We start from the raw sequence: 15,818 nt of genomic DNA, 5'->3' as shown, positions 1-15,818 counted from the left end.
GGGTTATGGGGCTGGGGGATCCGTGTGGCTGGGGGTCGTGGGGCTGGGGGTCATGGGGGATCGTGGGGCTGGGGTGGTCGGGGGATGAGGGGGGTCGTGGGGCTGGGGGAGGTTGATGGGGTTGGGGGGACGGGGCTGGGGGGCTGGGGGGCGGGAGGGGTGGGGTGTCATGGGGATGGGAGGCCAGGGGCCTGGAGGGCTGGGGGGTTGTGGGGATGGGGGAGTTTGTTGGACTGGGAGGGCCATGGGACGTGGGGCTGGGGGGTTATGGGGCTGGGGGGCTTGGGGCGGGGGGTTTGTGGGGCTAGGGGGTGGGGGTTGGGGGGTCATGGGGCTGGAGGCCAGGGGCTGGAGGGCTGGGGGGGGGGGTCGTGGGGCTGGGGGGGTCGTGGGGCGGGGGGGGGCCGTGGGGCTGGGGGGGGTCGTGGGGCTGGAGGCCAGGGGCTGGGGGGTTATGGGGCTGGGGGGGCCATGGGGATGGGGAGGCCGTGGGGCTGGAGGGTGTTGTGGGGCTGAGGGCTGGGGGGGGCCGTGGGGCTTGGGGGTCTGGGGTATGGGGCTGGGGGTCAGGGCTGTGGGGAGGGGTTTGGGGGTATGAGGCTGGAAGCTGTTAGGACTGGGGGCCAGGAGGCTGGGGGGCTGGAGCTATAGGGTGGTGGGGTGTGGGCTATGGGGCCTGGGGGGGGCTATAGGGTTGGTGGGGATGTGGGGCTATGGGGTTCGGGGGGCTGTTGGGTGGTGGAGATGTGGGGCTATGGGGCTTGGGGGCTATAGGGTGGTGGGGATGTGGGGCTATGGGGCCTGGGAGCTATAGGGTGGTGGGGATGTGGGGATGGTGGGGCTGGGGGCTATAGGGTGGTGGGGGATGTGGGGCTATGGGTCGGGGGCTATAGGGTGGTGGGGATGTGGGTCTATGGGGTTGGGGGCTATAGGGTGGTGGGATGTGGGGCTATGGGGTTGGGGGCTATAGGGTGGTGGGGATGTGGGGCTATGGGGCTGGGAGCTATAGGGTGGTGGGGATGTGGGGCTGGAAGCTATAGGGTGGTGGGGATGTGGGGCTGGGAGCTATAGGGTGGTGGGGATGTGGGGCTGGGTGCTATAGGGTGGTGGGGATGTGGGGCTATGGGGCTATAGGGTGGTGGGGATGTGGGGCTGGGAGCTATAGGGTGGTGGGGATGTGGGGCTATGGGGCTGGGAGCTATAGGGTGGTGGGGATGTGGGGCTATGGGGCTGGGAGCTATAGGGTGGTGGGGATGTGGGGCTGGGGGCTATAGGGTGGTGGGGATGTGGGGCTGGGAGCTATAGGGTGGTGGGGATGTGGGGCTATGGGGTCGGGCTGTAGGGTGGTGGGGATGTGGGGCTATGGGCTGGGGGCTGTAGGGTGGTGGGGATGTGGGGCTATGGGGCTGGGGGCTATAGGGTGGTGGGGATGTGGGGCTATGGGGTCGGGGGGCTGTGGGGTGGTGGGGATGTGGGGCTGGGTGCTATAGGGTGGTGGGGATGTGGGGCTATGGGGCTGGGAGCTAAAGTGTGGTGGGGCTGTGGGGCTATGGGGTCGGGGGCTATAGGGTGGTGGGTATGTGGGGCTATGGGGCTGGGGGCTATAGGGTGGTGGGGATGTGGGGCTGGAAGCTATAGGGTGGTGGGGATGTGGGGCTGGAAGCTATAGGGTGGTGGGGATGTGGGGCTGGGGGCTATAGGGTGGTGGGGCTATGGGGCTGGGTGCTATAGGGTGGTGGGGATGTGGGGCTATGGGGCTGGGCGCTATAGGGTGGTGGGGATATGGGGCTATGGGGCTGGGTGCTATAGGGTGGTGGGGATGTGGGGCTATGGGGTCGGGGGGCTGTAGGGTGGTGGGGATGTGGGGCTGGGGGCTATAGGGTGGTGGGGATGTGGGGCTATGGGGTCGGGGGGCTGTGGGGTGGTGGGGATGTGGGGCTATGGGGCTGGGGGCTATAGGGTGGTGGGGATGTGGGGATGTGGGGCTGGGGGCTATAGGGTGGTGGGGATGTGGGGCTATGGGGTCGGGGGCTATAGGGTGGTGGGGATGTGGGGCTATGGGGTTGGGGGCTATAGGGTGGTGGGGATGTGGGGCTATGGGGTTGGGGGCTATAGGGTGGTGGGGATGTGGGGCTATGGGCTGGGAGCTATAGGGTGGTGGGGATGTGGGGCTGGAAGCTATAGGGTGGTGGGGATGTGGGGCTGGGAGCTATAGGGTGGTGGGGATGTGGGGCTGGGTGCTATAGGGTGGTGGGGATGTGGGGCTATGGGGCTATAGGGTGGTGGGGATGTGGGGCTGGGAGCTATAGGGTGGTGGGGATGTGGGGCTATGGGGCTGGGAGCTATAGGGTGGTGGGGATGTGGGGCTATGGGGCTGGGAGCTATAGGGTGGTGGGGATGTGGGGCTGGGGGCTATAGGGTGGTGGGGATGTGGGGCTGGGAGCTATAGGGTGGTGGGGATGTGGGGCTATGGGGTCGGGCTGTAGGGTGGTGGGGATGTGGGGCTATGGGGCTGGGGGCTGTAGGGTGGTGGGGATGTGGGGCTATGGGGCTGGGGGCTATAGGGTGGTGGGGATGTGGGGCTATGGGGTCGGGGGGCTGTGGGGTGGTGGGGATGTGGGGCTGGGGGCTATAGGGTGGTGGGGATGTGGGGCTATGGGGTCGGGGGGCTGTGGGGTGGTGGGGATGTGGGGCTATGGGGCTGGGAGCTATAGGGTGGTGGGGATGTGGGGCTATGGGGTCGGGGGGCTGTAGGGTGATGTGGATGTGGGGCTGGGAGCTATAGGGTGGTGGGGATGTGGGCTGGGAGCTATAGGGTGGTGGGGATGTGGGGCTATGGGGTCGGGGGCTATAGGGTGGTGGGTATGTGGGGCTATGGGGCTGGGGCTATAGGGTGGTGGGGATGTGGGGCTGGGGGCTGGGAGCTATAGGGTGGTGGGGATGTGGGGCTGGGAGCTATAGGGTGGTGGGGATGTGGGGCTATGGGGCTGGGGGCTATAGGGTGGTGGGGATGTGGGGCTGGGAGCTATAGGGTGGTGGGGATGTGGGGCTATGGGGCTGGGAGCTATAGGGTGGTGGGGCTGTGGGGCTATGGGGCTGGGGGCTATAGGGTGGTGGGGATGTGGGGCTGGGGGCTATAGGGTGGTGGGGATGTGGGGCTGGGAGCTATAGGGTGGTGGGGATGTGGGGCTATGGGGTCGGGCTGTAGGGTGGTGGGGATGTGGGGCTATGGGGCTGGGGGCTGTAGGGTGGTGGGGATGTGGGGCTATGGGGCTGGGGGCTGTGGGGTGGTGGGGATGTGGGGCTGGGTGCTATAGGGTGGTGGGGATGTGGGGCTATGGGGCTGGGAGCTAAAGTGTGGTGGGGCTGTGGGGCTATGGGGTCGGGGGCTATAGGGTGGTGGGTATGTGGGGCTATGGGGCTGGGGGCTATAGGGTGGTGGGGATGTGGGGCTATGGGGCTGGGGGCTATAGGGTGGTGGGGATGTGGGGCTGGAAGCTATAGGGTGGTGGGGATGTGGGGCTGGAAGCTATAGGGTGGTGGGGATGTGGGGCTGGGGGCTATAGGGTGGTGGGGATGTGGGGCTGGGTGCTATAGGGTGGTGGGGATGTGGGGCTATGGGGCTGGGCGCTATAGGGTGGTGGGGATATGGGGCTATGGGGCTGGGTGCTATAGGGTGGTGGGGATGTGGGGCTATGGGGTCGGGGGGCTGTAGGGTGGTGGGGATGTGGGGCTGGGGGCTATAGGGTGGTGGGGATGTGGGGCTATGGGGTTGGGGGGCTGTGGGGTGGTGGGGATGTGGGGCTATGGGGCTGGGGGCTATAGGGTGGTGGGGATGTGGGGATGTGGGGCTGGGGGCTATAGGGTGGTGGGGATGTGGGGCTATGGGGTCGGGGGCTATAGGGTGGTGGGGATGTGGGGCTATGGGGCTGGGAGCTATAGGGTGGTGGGGATGTGGGGCTATGGGGTCGGGGGGCTGTAGGGTGATGGGGATGTGGGGCTGGGAGCTATAGGGTGGTGAGGATGTGGGCTGGGAGCTATAGGGTGGTGGGGATGTGGGGCTATGGGGTCGGGGGCTATAGGGTGGTGGGTATGTGGGGCTATGGGGCTGGGGGCTATAGGGTGGTGGGGATGTGGGGCTGGGGGCTGGGAGCTATAGGGTGGTGGGGATGTGGGGCTGGGAGCTATAGGGTGGTGGGGATGTGGGGCTATGGGGCTGGGGGCTATAGGGTGGTGGGGATGTGGGGCTGGGAGCTATAGGGTGGTGGGGATGTGGGGCTGGGGGCTATAGGGTGGTGGGGATGTGGGGCTATGGGGCTGGGAGCTATAGGGTGGTGGGGCTGTGGGGCTATGGGGCTGGGAGCTATAGGATGGTGGGGATATGGGGCTATGGGGCTGGGGGCTATAGGGTGGTGGGGATATGGGGCTATGGGGCTCATGGATCTATGGGGCGGGGCCATGGGGCTGGGGGCCATGGGACGGACAGAGCCCCCCCCCCCCCAAGTGCTCCCCACTGTGACCCCATGCAGCCCTACAGCCTCCCACACAGCCCCCCACGCAGCCCCCCCAGCCCCATCGTGCAGCCCCCCACCCACACCACTGCCCCCCCCCCCCATGCAGCCCCCCCTGAGCCCCCCATCCCCATCATGCAGCCCCCCCCCTCCTTTCAGCCCCCCCCACCCCCCACACAGTCCCCCTTCAGCCCACCCTCCCTATGCAGCCCCCCCTGAGCCCCCCATCCCCATCGTGCAGCCCCACCCCCCCTGCAGCCCCCCATGCAGCCCCCCCACACAGCCCCCCATGCAGCCCCCCCTGAACCCCCCCTCCCCATCATGCAGCCCCCCCACCCCCCCACAGTCCCCCTTCAGCCCCACCCACCCCCCCCCGCAACCCCCCCCACTGCGCCCCCACCCCTTCCTGCAGCCCCCCCCCACTGCCCCCCCACCCCCCCGCCTGCCCCCCCCTCTTCGCCCCCACCCCCCCCGCAGCCCCCCCCTCTGCACCCCCAACCCCCTGCAGCCCCCCCCCACTGCCCCCCCACCCCTTCCTGCAGCCCCCCACACTGCCCCCCCACCCCCCCCGCAGCCCCCCCCACTGCCCCCCCACCCCCCCTGCAGCCCCCCCCCCATTACCCCCCCACCCCTTCCTGCAGCCCCCCCCCCCACTGGCCCCCCGCCCCTCGTGCAGCCCCCCCCACTGCCCCCCCACCCCCCCCGCAGCCCCCCCCCACTGCCCCCCCATCCCCCCCTGCAGACCCCCCCCACTGCCCCCCCCCCCCCCGCAGCCCCCCCCTCTGCGCCCCCACCCCTTCCTGCAGCCCCCCAATGCTCCCCACCCCCCCGCAGCCCCCCTTCAGCCCCCCCCCCCCCATGCAGCCCCCCCTGAACCCCCCATTCCCATCATGCGGCCCCCCCTGCCCCCCCCGCAGCCCCCCCCCACTGCCCCCCCACCCCTTCCTGCAGCCCCCCCCCCCCTCTGCGCCCCCACCCCTTCCTGCAGCCCCCCCCCCACTGCCCCCCCCCCCTTCCTGCAGCCCCCCCCCACTGCCCCCCCCCTTCCTGCAGCCCCCCACTGCCCCCCCACCCCCCCACGCAGCCCCCCCCCACTGCCCCCCCACCCCTTCCTGCAGCCCCCCCCCGCTGCCCCCCCCTCTTCGCCCCCACCCCCCCCGCAGCCCCCCCCCCTGCCCCCCACCCCCCCTGCAGCCCCCCCCCACTGCCCCCCTTGCAGCCCACCCCCCACTGCCCCCCCACCCCTTCCTGCAGCCCCCCCCCACTGCCCCCCCACCCCTTCTTGCAACCCCCCCCCCCCACTGCCCCCCCACCCCCCCCCCGCCACCCCCCCCTCTGCACCCCCACCCCTTCCTGCAGCCCCACCCCCCCACTGCCCCCCCACCCCTTCCTGCAGCCCCCCGCCCCACTGCCCCCCCACCCCCCTTCCTGCAGCCCCCCCCCCCCACTGCCCCCCCACTCCTTCCTGCAGCCCCCCCCCCACCCCCCCCCGCAGCCCCCCCCCCCACTGCCCCCCACCCCCCCCCTGCAGCCCCCCCCCTCTGCAACCCCCCCCCACTGCCCCCCCACCCCTTCCTGCAGCCCCCCCCCACTGCCCCCCCACCCCCCCCCTGCAGACCCCCCCCCCCACTGCCCCCCACCCCTTCCTGCAGCCCCCCCCCCCCCCCCCCCCCGCAGCCCCCCCCCCTCTGCACCCCCACCCCCCCCTGCAGCCCCCCCCACTGCCCCCCGACCCCTTCCTGCAGCCCCCCCCCCCCCACTGCCCCCCCACCCCTTCCTGCAGGGCCCCCCCCCCCTTTACACTGCCTCCCCATTCCCCCCCCCACAGCTCACGGCCACCAAAGGGGGTCGGCTGCAGTTAAGGCAGAGGGGCGCCTACGCGGTGCTGCGGGAACTGCACCGCCGTGAGGGGGACCCCGAAGTGCTGACGGCGTGCGAGAGGGTCATCCATGTGCGTCCGGGTGGGGGGCAGCCCCACAAGTTGGGGGGCGGGGGGGGGGGGTAAGGGGGTAGGGGTGGTAGGGGGGGGGGGGGGGGGGGGGGTATGGGGTGGATGGGGGGTATAGAAGGGGGCTGGGGGGTAGGGGGGTGGGGGGGGAAGGGGATGGAGGGGGGGAGGAAAGGGGGTGGGGGGGGTAAGGGGGTAGGGGTGGTAGAGGGGGGGGTGAGGGGGTATGGGGTGGATGGGGGGTATAGAAGGGGGCTGGGGGGTGTGGGGAGGGATGTTGGGGGGGTGGGGGGGAGGAAGGGGGGGGGAAGGAGATGGAGGGGGGGAGGGGAGGGATGTGGGGGGATGGGGGGGAAGGGGATGGAGGGGGGGAAGGGGAGGGGGGGAGAAAAGGGGGTGGGGGTGAGGGGGGAGAAAAAAGGGGGTGGGGGGTAGGGGGGTGGGGGGGGGAAGGGGATGGAGGGGGGGAGGAAAGGGGGTGGGGGGGGTAAGGGGGTAGGGGGGGTAGGGGGGGGGGTGAGGGGGTATGGGGTGGATGGGGGGTATAGAAGGGGGCTGGGGGGGTGTGGGGAGGGATGTAGGGGGAGTGGGGGGGAGGAAAGGGGGTGGAGGGGAAGGGGGGGGGAAGGAGATGGAGGGGGGAGGGGAGGGATGTGGGGGGGATGGGGATGGAGGGGGTGAAGGGAAGGGGGGGAGGAAAGGGGGTGGGGGGGGAAGGGGATGGAAGGGGGGATGGGAATGGAGGGGGGGAAGGGGAGGGGGGGAGAAAAGGGGGTGGGGGTAAGGGGGGGGAAAAAAGGGGGTGGGGGGTAGGGGGGATGGGGGGGAAGGGGTGGGGGGTAGGATGGGAGGAAAGGGGCTGGGGGGTAGGGGGGTGGGGGGGGAAGGGGATGGAGGGGGGGAGGAAAGGGGGTGGGGGGGGTAAGAGGGTAGGGGTGGTAGAGGGGGGGGTGGGGGGGTATGGGGTGGATGGGGGGTATAGAAGGGGGCTGGGGGGGTGTGGGGAGGGATGTAGGGGGGGTGGGGGGGAGGAAGGGGGGTGGGGGGGTGGGGGGGGAGGAGAGGGGGTTGGGGGGGGAAGGGGATGGAGGGGGGGAAGGGGAGGGGGGGAGGAAAGGGGGTGGGGGGGAAAGGGATGGAGGGTGGGGGGGGAGGGGATGGAGGGGGGGAGGAAAGGGGGTGGGGGTGAAGGGGATGGGGGGGGAAGGGGGTGGGGGGGGAAGGAGGGGGTGTTAGAGGTGCAGGTGAGGGGGTGGGGGGGGAAGGGGAGGGGGGGGAGGAAAGGGGTGGGGGTAGGGGGTGGGGGGGGAAGGGGATGGAGGGGGGGAGGAAAGGGGGTGGGCGTAGGGGGGGTCGGGGGGGAAGGGGATGGAAGGGGGGATGGGAATGGAGGGGGGAAGGGGAGGGGGGGAGAAAAGGGGGTGGGGGTAAGGGGGGGGGAAAAAAGGGGGTGGGGGGTAGGGGGATGGGGGGAAGGGGTGGGGGGGTAGGATGGGAGGAAAGGGGCTGGGGGGTAGGGGGGTGGGGGGGGAAGGGGATGGAGGGGGGGAGGAAAGGGGGTGGGGGGGGTAAGGGGGTAGGGGTGGTAGAGGGGGGGGTGAGGGGGTATGGGGTGGATGGGGGGTATAGAAGGGGGCTGGGGGGGTGTGGGGAGGGATGTAGGGGGGGTGGGGGGGAGGAAAGGGGGCGGAGGGGAAGGGGGGGGAAGGAGATGGAGGGGGGGAGGGGAGGGATGTGGGGGGGATGGGGGGGAAGGGGATGGAGGGGGGGAAGGGGAGGGGGGGAGGAAAGGGGGTGGGGGTGAGGGGGGGAGAAAAAAGGGGGTGGGGGGTAGGGGGGATGGGGGGGAAGGGGTGGGGGGGTAGGATGGGAGGAAAGGGGCTGGGGGGTAGGGGGGTGGGGGGGGAAGGGGATGGAGGGGGGAGGAAAGGGGGTGGTGGGGGTAAGGGGGTAGGGGTGGTAGAGGGGGGGTGAGGGGGTATGGGGTGGATGGGGGGTATAGAAGGGGGCTGGGGGGGTGTGGGGAGGGATGTAGGGGGGGTGGGGGGGGAGGAGAGGGGGTTGGGGGGGAAGGGGATGGAGGGGGGGAGGGGAGGGGATGGAGGGGGGGAGGAAAGGGGGTGGGGGGGAAAGGGATGGAGGGTGGGGGGGGAGGGGATGGAGGGGGGGAGGAAAGGGTGTGGGGGTGAAGGGGATGGGGGGGGAAGGGGTGGGGGGGGAAGGAGGGGGTGTTAGAGGTGCAGGTGAGGGGGTGGGGGGGGAAGGGGAGGGGGGTGAGGAAAGGGGGTGGGGGTAGGGGGTGGGGGGGGAAGGGGATGGAGGGGGGGATGGGAATGGAGGGGGGGAAGGGGAGGGGGGGAGAAAAGGGGGTGGGGGTAAGGGGGGGGGAAAAAGGGGGTGGGGGGTAGGGGGGATGGGGGGGAGGAAAGGGGGTGGAGGGGGGGAGGGAAGGGGAGGGGAGGGGAGGGAGGAGGAAGCGGAGGGGAGGGGGGGAGAAAAGGGGATGGGGGTAAGGGGGGGGGAAAAAAAGGGGGTGGGGGGTAGGGGGGATGGGGGGGAAGGGGTGGGGGGTAGGATGGGAGGAAAGGGGCTGGGGGGTAGGGGGGTGGGGGGGGAAGGGGATGGAGGGGGGGAGGAAAGGGGGTGGGGGGGTAAGGGGGTAGGGGTGGTAGAGGGGGGGTGAGGGTATGGGGTGGATGGGGGTATAGAAGGGGGCTGGGGGGGTGTGGGGAGGGATGTAGGGGGGTGGGGGGGAGGAAAGGGGGTGGGGGGGTGGGGGGGGGAAGGAGATGGAGGGGGGGAGGGGAGGGATGTGGGGGGGATGGGGGGGAAGGGGATGGAGGGGGGGAAGGGGAGGGGGGGAGGAAAGGGCGTGGGGGGGGAGGGGATGGAAGGGGGGATGGGAATGGAGGGGGGGAAGGGGAGGGGGGGAGAAAAGGGGGTGGGGGTAAGGGGGGGGGAAAAAAAGGCGGTGGGGGGTAGGGGGATGGGGGGGAAGGGGTGGGGGGGTAGGATGGGAGGAAAGGGGCTGGGGGGTAGGGGGGTGGGGGGGGAAGGGGATGGAGGGGGGGAGGAAAGGGGGTGGGGGGGGTAAGGGGGTAGGGGTGGTAGAGGGGGGGGTGAGGGGGTATGGGGTGGATGGGGGGTATAGAAGGGGGCTGGGGGGGTGTGGGGAGGGATGTAGGGGGGGTGGGGGGGAGGAAAGGGGGTGGGGGGAGGAAAGGGGGTGGAGGGGGGGAGGAAAGGGGAGGGGAGGGGGGAGGGAAGCGGAGGGGAGGGGGGGAGGAATGGGGGTGGGGGGGAAGGTGAGGGGGGGGGAAAGGGGAGGGGAGGAAAGGGGTTGGGGGGGATGGGGGGGAGGGGGGGAGGAAAGGGGGTGGGGGTAGGGGGGTGGGGGGGAGGAGGGGGTGGTTGGTGGGAAGGGGATGGGGGGGTGGGGGGGAGGAAAGGGGGTGGGGGGGGAAGGGAATGGAGGGAGGGAAGGGGAGGGGGGGAGAAAAGGGGGTGGAGGGGAAAGGGATGGAGGGTGGGGGGGGAGGAAAGGGGGTGGGGAGTAGGGGGGGTGGGGGGGGAAGGGGTAGGATGGGAGGAAAGGGGGTGAGGGGGAAGGGGAAGGGGTGGGGGGGGAGGAAAAGGGGTGGAGGGGGGGAGGAAAGGGGGTGGGGGGAGGAAATGGGAGGGGGGGAGGGGGGGAGGTGAGGAAATGGGGTTGGGGGGGAAAGGAGGGGCGGTAGAGGTGCAGGTGAGGGGGTGTGGGGGGGTATAGAAGGGGCTGGGGGGGGTGTGGGGAGGGATGTAGGGGGGGTAGGGGGGAAGAAAGGGGGTGGGGGGGAGGAAAGGGGGTGGGGGTATGGGGGGTGGGGGGGGGATGGGGATGGAATGGGGGAAGGGGAGGGGGGAGGATAGGGGGTGGGGGGGTAGGATGAGAGGAAAGGGGGTGGTGGGGGGGGTATAGGAGGGGGTGGTAGAGGGGGGGTGGGGGGGTATGGAGGGTATAGAAGGGGGCTGGGGGGGTGTGGGGAGGGATGTAGGGGGGTAGGGGCAAGCAAAGGGGGTGGGGGGGAGGATAGGGGGTGGGGGGTAAAGGGATGGAGGGTGGGGGGGAAGGGGTGGGGGGGTCGGATGGGAGGAAAGGGGGTGGGGGGGGGAAGGGGATGGAGGGGGGAAGGGGGAGGGGAGGGGGGGAAGGGAGGGGGGGAAGGAGGGGGCGGTAGAGGTGCAGGTGAGGGAGTGGGGGGGATATAGGGGGGCTGGGGGGGTGGGGGGGTGGGGAGGGATGTGGGGGGGGTGAGGGGGTGGGGGGAGGAAAGGGAGTGGGGGTCTGGGGGGGGTGGGGGGGAAGGGGATGGAGGATGGGGGGGAAGAAAGGGAGTGGGGGGGAAGGGGATGGAGGGGAGGGGGGGAGGAAAGGGGGTGGGGGGGAGGAAGGGGAGGGGGGGAGGAAAGAGGGTGGGGGGGGAAGGAGGGGGTGGTAGAGGTGCAGGTGAGGGGGTGGGGGGGATATGGAGGGGGCTGGGGGGGGTGTGGGGAGGGATGTTGGGGGGGTGGGGGGGAGGAAAGGGGGTGGGGGGGAAGGGGTGAGGGGAGGATGGGAGGAAAGGGGGTGGGGGTAAGAGGGGTGGGGGGGGAAGGGGAGGGGGGGTGGCGGGGAGGAAAGGGGGTGGGGGGGGGAAGGGGATGGAGTGGGGGGAGGGGAGGGGGGGAGGAAAGGGGGCGAGGAGGGATATAGGGGGGAGGGGGGGAGGAAAGGGGTGGGGGTTTGGGGGGAGGGGCGGGGAGGGGGGAGGAAAGGGGGTGGGGGGGGAAGGGGAGGGAGGGAGGAAAAGGGGTGGGGATAGGGGGGGTGGGGGGGGTAAGGGAGATGGGGTAGGGCAGAGGGAGTTGTGGGGGGGTAGGAGGGGGTGTAAGGGGGGGGTAAAAGGGGGGGTGGTCCGGGTGTCAGCTGTCTGCCGCTGTGGGGCAGGTGCTGATCGGGGACGAACCGGAGGAGGGCATGGAGAACCTCATGGAGGTGGAGATCCCCGCAGAGGTGGAGGAGAGGCTGAGGAGGTGGGATGGGGAGGAGGAGGAGGAGAGGAGGAAGAGGGAGGAAGCACGGTGAGAGGGGGGGGATATGTGGGGGTCAGTGGGGGGGTGGATGTGGGGAGTGGGGTGGGGTGGAGGGGTCCTTCAAGGGCGGAGAGATGTGGGATGGTTGGGTTGGGGTGGGTTGAAAGGGTCCTTGAAGGGCATAGAGATGTGGGTTGGTTGGGTTGGGTTGGAAGGGTTCTTGAAGGGTGTAGGGATGTGGGATGGTTGGGTTGGAAGGGTACTTGAAGGTTATACAGCCTTGGGGTGGTTGGGTTGGGTTGGAAGGGTCCTTGAAGGTCGTAGAGACATGGGATGGTTGGGTTGGAAGGGTCCTTGAAGGGCAGAGAGATATGAGATGGTTGGGTTGGAAGGGTCCTTGAAGGGTGTAGAGACATGGGATGGTTGGGTTGGAAGGGTCCTTGAAGGTTATACAGCCTTGGGGTGGTTGGGTTGGGTTGGAAGGGTCCTTGAAGATCACAGAGCCCTGGGATGGTTGGTTTGGAAGGGTCCTTGAAGGTCATAGAGACATGGGATGGTTGGGTTGGGTTGGAAAGGTCCTTGAAGGTCACAGAGCTATGGGATGCTTGGGTTGGATAGGAAGGGTCCTTGAAGGGTGGAGAGATGTGGGATGGTTGGTTGGAAGGGTCCTTGAAGGTTATACAGCCTTGGGGGGCTTGGGTTGGGTTGGAAGGGTCCTTGAAGATCACAGAGCCCTGGGATGGTTGGTTTGGAAGGGTCCTTGAAGGTCATAGAGACATGGGATGGTTGGGTTGGGTTGGAAGGGTTCTTGAAGGGTGTAGGGATGTGGGATGGTTGGGTTGGAAGGGTCCTTGAAGGTCACAGAGCCATGGGATGGTTGGGTTGGATTGGAAGGGTCCTTGAAGGGTGGAGAGACATGAGATGGTTGGGTTGAAAGGGTCCTTGAAGGGCATAGAGCCATGGGATGGTTGGGTTGGATTGGAAGGGTCCTTGAAGGGTGGAGAGGACATGAGATGGTTGGGTTGAAAGGGTCCTTGAAGGGCATAGAGCCATGGGATGGTTGGGTTGGGTTGAAAGGGTCCTTGAAGGTCGTAGAGACATGGGATGGTTGGGTTGGAAGGGTCCTTGAAGGTTATACAGCATTGGGGTGGTTGGGTTGGGTTGGAAGGGTCCTTGAAGGTCATAGAGCCATGGGATGCTTAGGTTGGATTGGAAGGGTCCTTGAAGGTCATAGAGCCATGGGATGATTGGGTTGGATTGGAAGGGTCCTTGAAGGGTGGAGAGACGTGAGATGGTTGGGTTGAAAGGGTCCTTGAAGGGCATAGAGCCATGGGATGGTTGGGTTGGGTTGAAAGGGTCCTTGAAGGTCATAGAGACATGGGATGGTTGGTTGGAAGGGTCCTTGAAGGTTATACAGCCTTGGGGTGGTTGGGTTGGGTTGGAAGGGTCCTTGAAGATCACAGAGCCCTGGGATGGTTGGTTTGGAAGGGTCCTTGAAGGTCATAGAGACACGGGATGGTTGGGTTGGGTTGGAAGGGTCCTTGAAGGTAATAGTGATGTGAGATGGTTGGATTGGAAGGGTCCTTGAAGGTCATACAGACATGGGATGCTTGGGCTGGGTTGGAAGGGTCCTTGAAGGGTGGAGAGATGTGAGATTGTTGGGTTGGAAGGGTCCTTGAAGGTTATACAGCCTTGGGGTGGTTGGGTTGGATTGGAAGGGTCCTTGAAGGGTGGAGAGACGTGAGATGGTTGGGTTGAAAGGGTCCTTAAAGGGCATAGAGCCATGGGATGGTTGGGTTGGGTTGAAAGGGTCCTTGAAGGTCGTAGAGACATGGGATGGTTGGGTTGGAAGGGTCCTTGAAGGTTATACAGCATTGGGGTGGTTGGGTTGGGTTGGAAGGGTCCTTGAAGATCACAGAGCCCTGGGATGGTTGGTTTGGAAGGGTCCTTGAAGGTCATAGAGCCATGGGATGCTTGGATTGGGTTGGAAGGGTCCTTGAAGGATGTAGAGATGTGGGATGGTTGGGTTGGAAGGGTCCTTGAAGGTCATAGAGCCATGGGATGGTTGGGTTGGGTTGGAAGGGTCCTTGAAGGGTGGAGAGATGTGCGATGGTTGGGTTGGAAGGGTCCTTAAAGGTCATAGAGACGTGGGATGGTTGGGTTGGAAGGGTCCTTGAAGGTAATAATGATGTGAGAGAGTTGGGCTGGAAAGGTCCTTGAAGGTCATAGAGCCATGGGATGCTTGAGTTGGGTTGGAAGGGTCCTTGAAGGGCATAGAGACGCGGGATGGTTGGGTTGGAAGGGTCCTTGAAGGGCAGAGAGACGTGAGATGGTTGGGTTGGAAGGGTCCTTGAAGATCACAGAGCCATGGGATGGTTGGGTTGGGTTGGAAGGGTCCTTGAAGGTAATAGTGATGTGAGATGGTTGGGTTGGAAGTGTCCTTGAAGGGTGTAGAGATGTGGGATGGTTGGGTTGGAAGGGTCCTTGAAGGGTGTAGAGATGTGGGATGGGTTGGAAGGGTCCTTGAAGATCATAGATCCCTGGGATGGTTGGGTTGGATTGGGAGGGTCCTTGAAGGGTGTAGAGACGTGGGATGGTTGGGTTGGAAAGGTCCTTGAAGAACATAGAGCCCTGGAATGGTTGGGTTGGAAAGGTCCTGGAAGATCACAGAGCCATGTGAAAGTGTCGGGTTGGAAAGGTCCTGGAAGATCATAGAGCCATACAAAAGTGTTGGGTTGGAAAGGTCCTGGAAGATCATAGAGCCATACGAAAGTGTTGGGTTGGAAAGGTCCTGGAAGATCACAGATTCATGGGAAGCGTTGGGTTGGAAAGGTCCTGGAAGATCATAGGACCATTGGCTTTTAACTGAACCTTTCTCTCTTTTGGAGGTGACGGCAGCGCCGCCCCACGGCACAGAGCCCCGTGGGTCACTGTGGGGCCCACCGTGCTGTGGGATGGGGAACATCGGGGTCCTGCAGGTGGGGCTCCCCGACATGTGGGGCGCCCGTGTGGGGCAGCTCTGTGTATATTTGAATACAAATAACAAACACCAACGTTGGGAGCCCAAAACTCCGCTCTGCTCCCTGCGTGGGGCTCCTCTGACCCACATCAGCCCCATGGCTGTGGGGTGGTGAGGGTGTAGGGCTGCCCCCACTGCCCTACAGTGCCCCATAGCTCCCCAAAAACCTCTGGGGTGCCCTACATTGCCTCATAGGTCCCCTAAAAGCCCTGGGGTGCTGTAAGTGCCCCATAGCCCCCCCCCTAAAAGCCCTGGGCTGCCCTCCAGTGCCCCATAGCTCCCCCAAAACCTCTGGGGTGCCCTACATTGCCCCATAGGTCCCCTAAAAGCCCTGGGGTGCCCTACAGTGCCCCATAGATCCCCCCAAAACCTCTGGGGTGCTGTAAGCACCCCATAGGCCTCCCCTAAAAGCCCTGGACTGCCTTCCAGTGCCCCATAGCTCCCCCCAAAACCTCTGGGGTGCCCTACATTGCCCCATAGGTCCCCCAAATGCCCTGGGGTGCCCTACAGTGTCCCACAGATCCCCCCCAAAAGCTCTGGGGTGCCCTATAATGCCCTATAGTTCTCTCCATAGCATCTCTCCTATGGCTCTGGAGTGCCCTACAGTGCCCCATAGGTCCCATAATAGCCCAGGGGTGCCCCATAGGTCCCCCAAATGCCCTGGGGTGCCCTACAGTGTCCCACAGATCCCCCCCAAAAGCTCTGGGGTGCCCTATAATGCCCCATAGTTCTTTCTAAAGCACCTCCCCTATAGCACTGGTGTACCCCATAGGTCCCATAATAGCCCAGGGGTGCCCCATAGCTCTCCCCAAAGCCTTGGGTGCCCTATAGCACTGGAGTGCCCCATAGATTCCTCCCCCCCCCCCATAGCTCTGGGTTGCCTTACAGTGTCCCACAGGTCCCATAATAGCTTGGTGGTGCCCCATAGCTCCTCCCCATAGCCTTACAGGGCCTTATAGTTCCCTCTCAGTACTTGTGGGGTGCCCTATAGCTCCTCCCCATAGCCCTACAGGCCCCTATAGCCCCCTCTCAGTAGTTGTGGGGTGCCCTATGAGTCCCTCTCAGTACTTGTGGGGTGCCCTATGGGTCCCATAATAGCCTGGGCTGCCCTATAGCTCCCTCTCAGTAGTAGTGGGGTGCCCTATAGGTTCCATAATAGCCTGGGGTGCCCTATAGCTCCCTCTCAGTAGTTGTGGGGTGCCCTATAGCTCCCCCCCAAAGCCCTACAGTGCCGTATAGCCCCCTCTGAGTAATTGTGGGGTGCCCTATAGTTCCCCCCCCAGAGCCCTAC

At 66.9% G+C, this 15,818-nt stretch overlaps 1 protein-coding gene across 2 annotated transcripts in view; it reads left to right on the top strand.

The window, feature by feature from the left end:
• Positions 1-14,577, top strand: part of HGH1 (HGH1 homolog) — a 28,316-nt gene extending 13,739 nt beyond the window's left edge. The window contains exons 5-7 of one of the 2 annotated variants that reach the window (XM_040696152.2): positions 6,340-6,462; positions 11,423-11,508; positions 14,397-14,577. In XM_040696152.2, the coding sequence (XP_040552086.1) occupies positions 6,340-6,462; positions 11,423-11,508; positions 14,397-14,400 (213 nt within the window). In that variant the 3' untranslated portion in view covers positions 14,401-14,577. Of the gene's footprint in view, positions 1-6,339; positions 6,463-11,422; positions 11,557-14,396 lie in introns of both variants that reach the window. The other variant, XM_040696151.2, reaches the window with a different exon arrangement.
• Positions 14,578-15,818: the final 1,241 nt, after the last annotated feature.

The sequence above is a fragment of the Gallus gallus genome, chromosome 2 (assembly GCF_016699485.2).
Source record: "Gallus gallus isolate bGalGal1 chromosome 2, bGalGal1.mat.broiler.GRCg7b, whole genome shotgun sequence".
NCBI lineage: Eukaryota > Metazoa > Chordata > Aves > Galliformes > Phasianidae > Gallus > Gallus gallus.
Note: the sequence above shows the minus strand (reverse complement) of the source record. Positions and strands in the feature narration are given on the sequence as shown.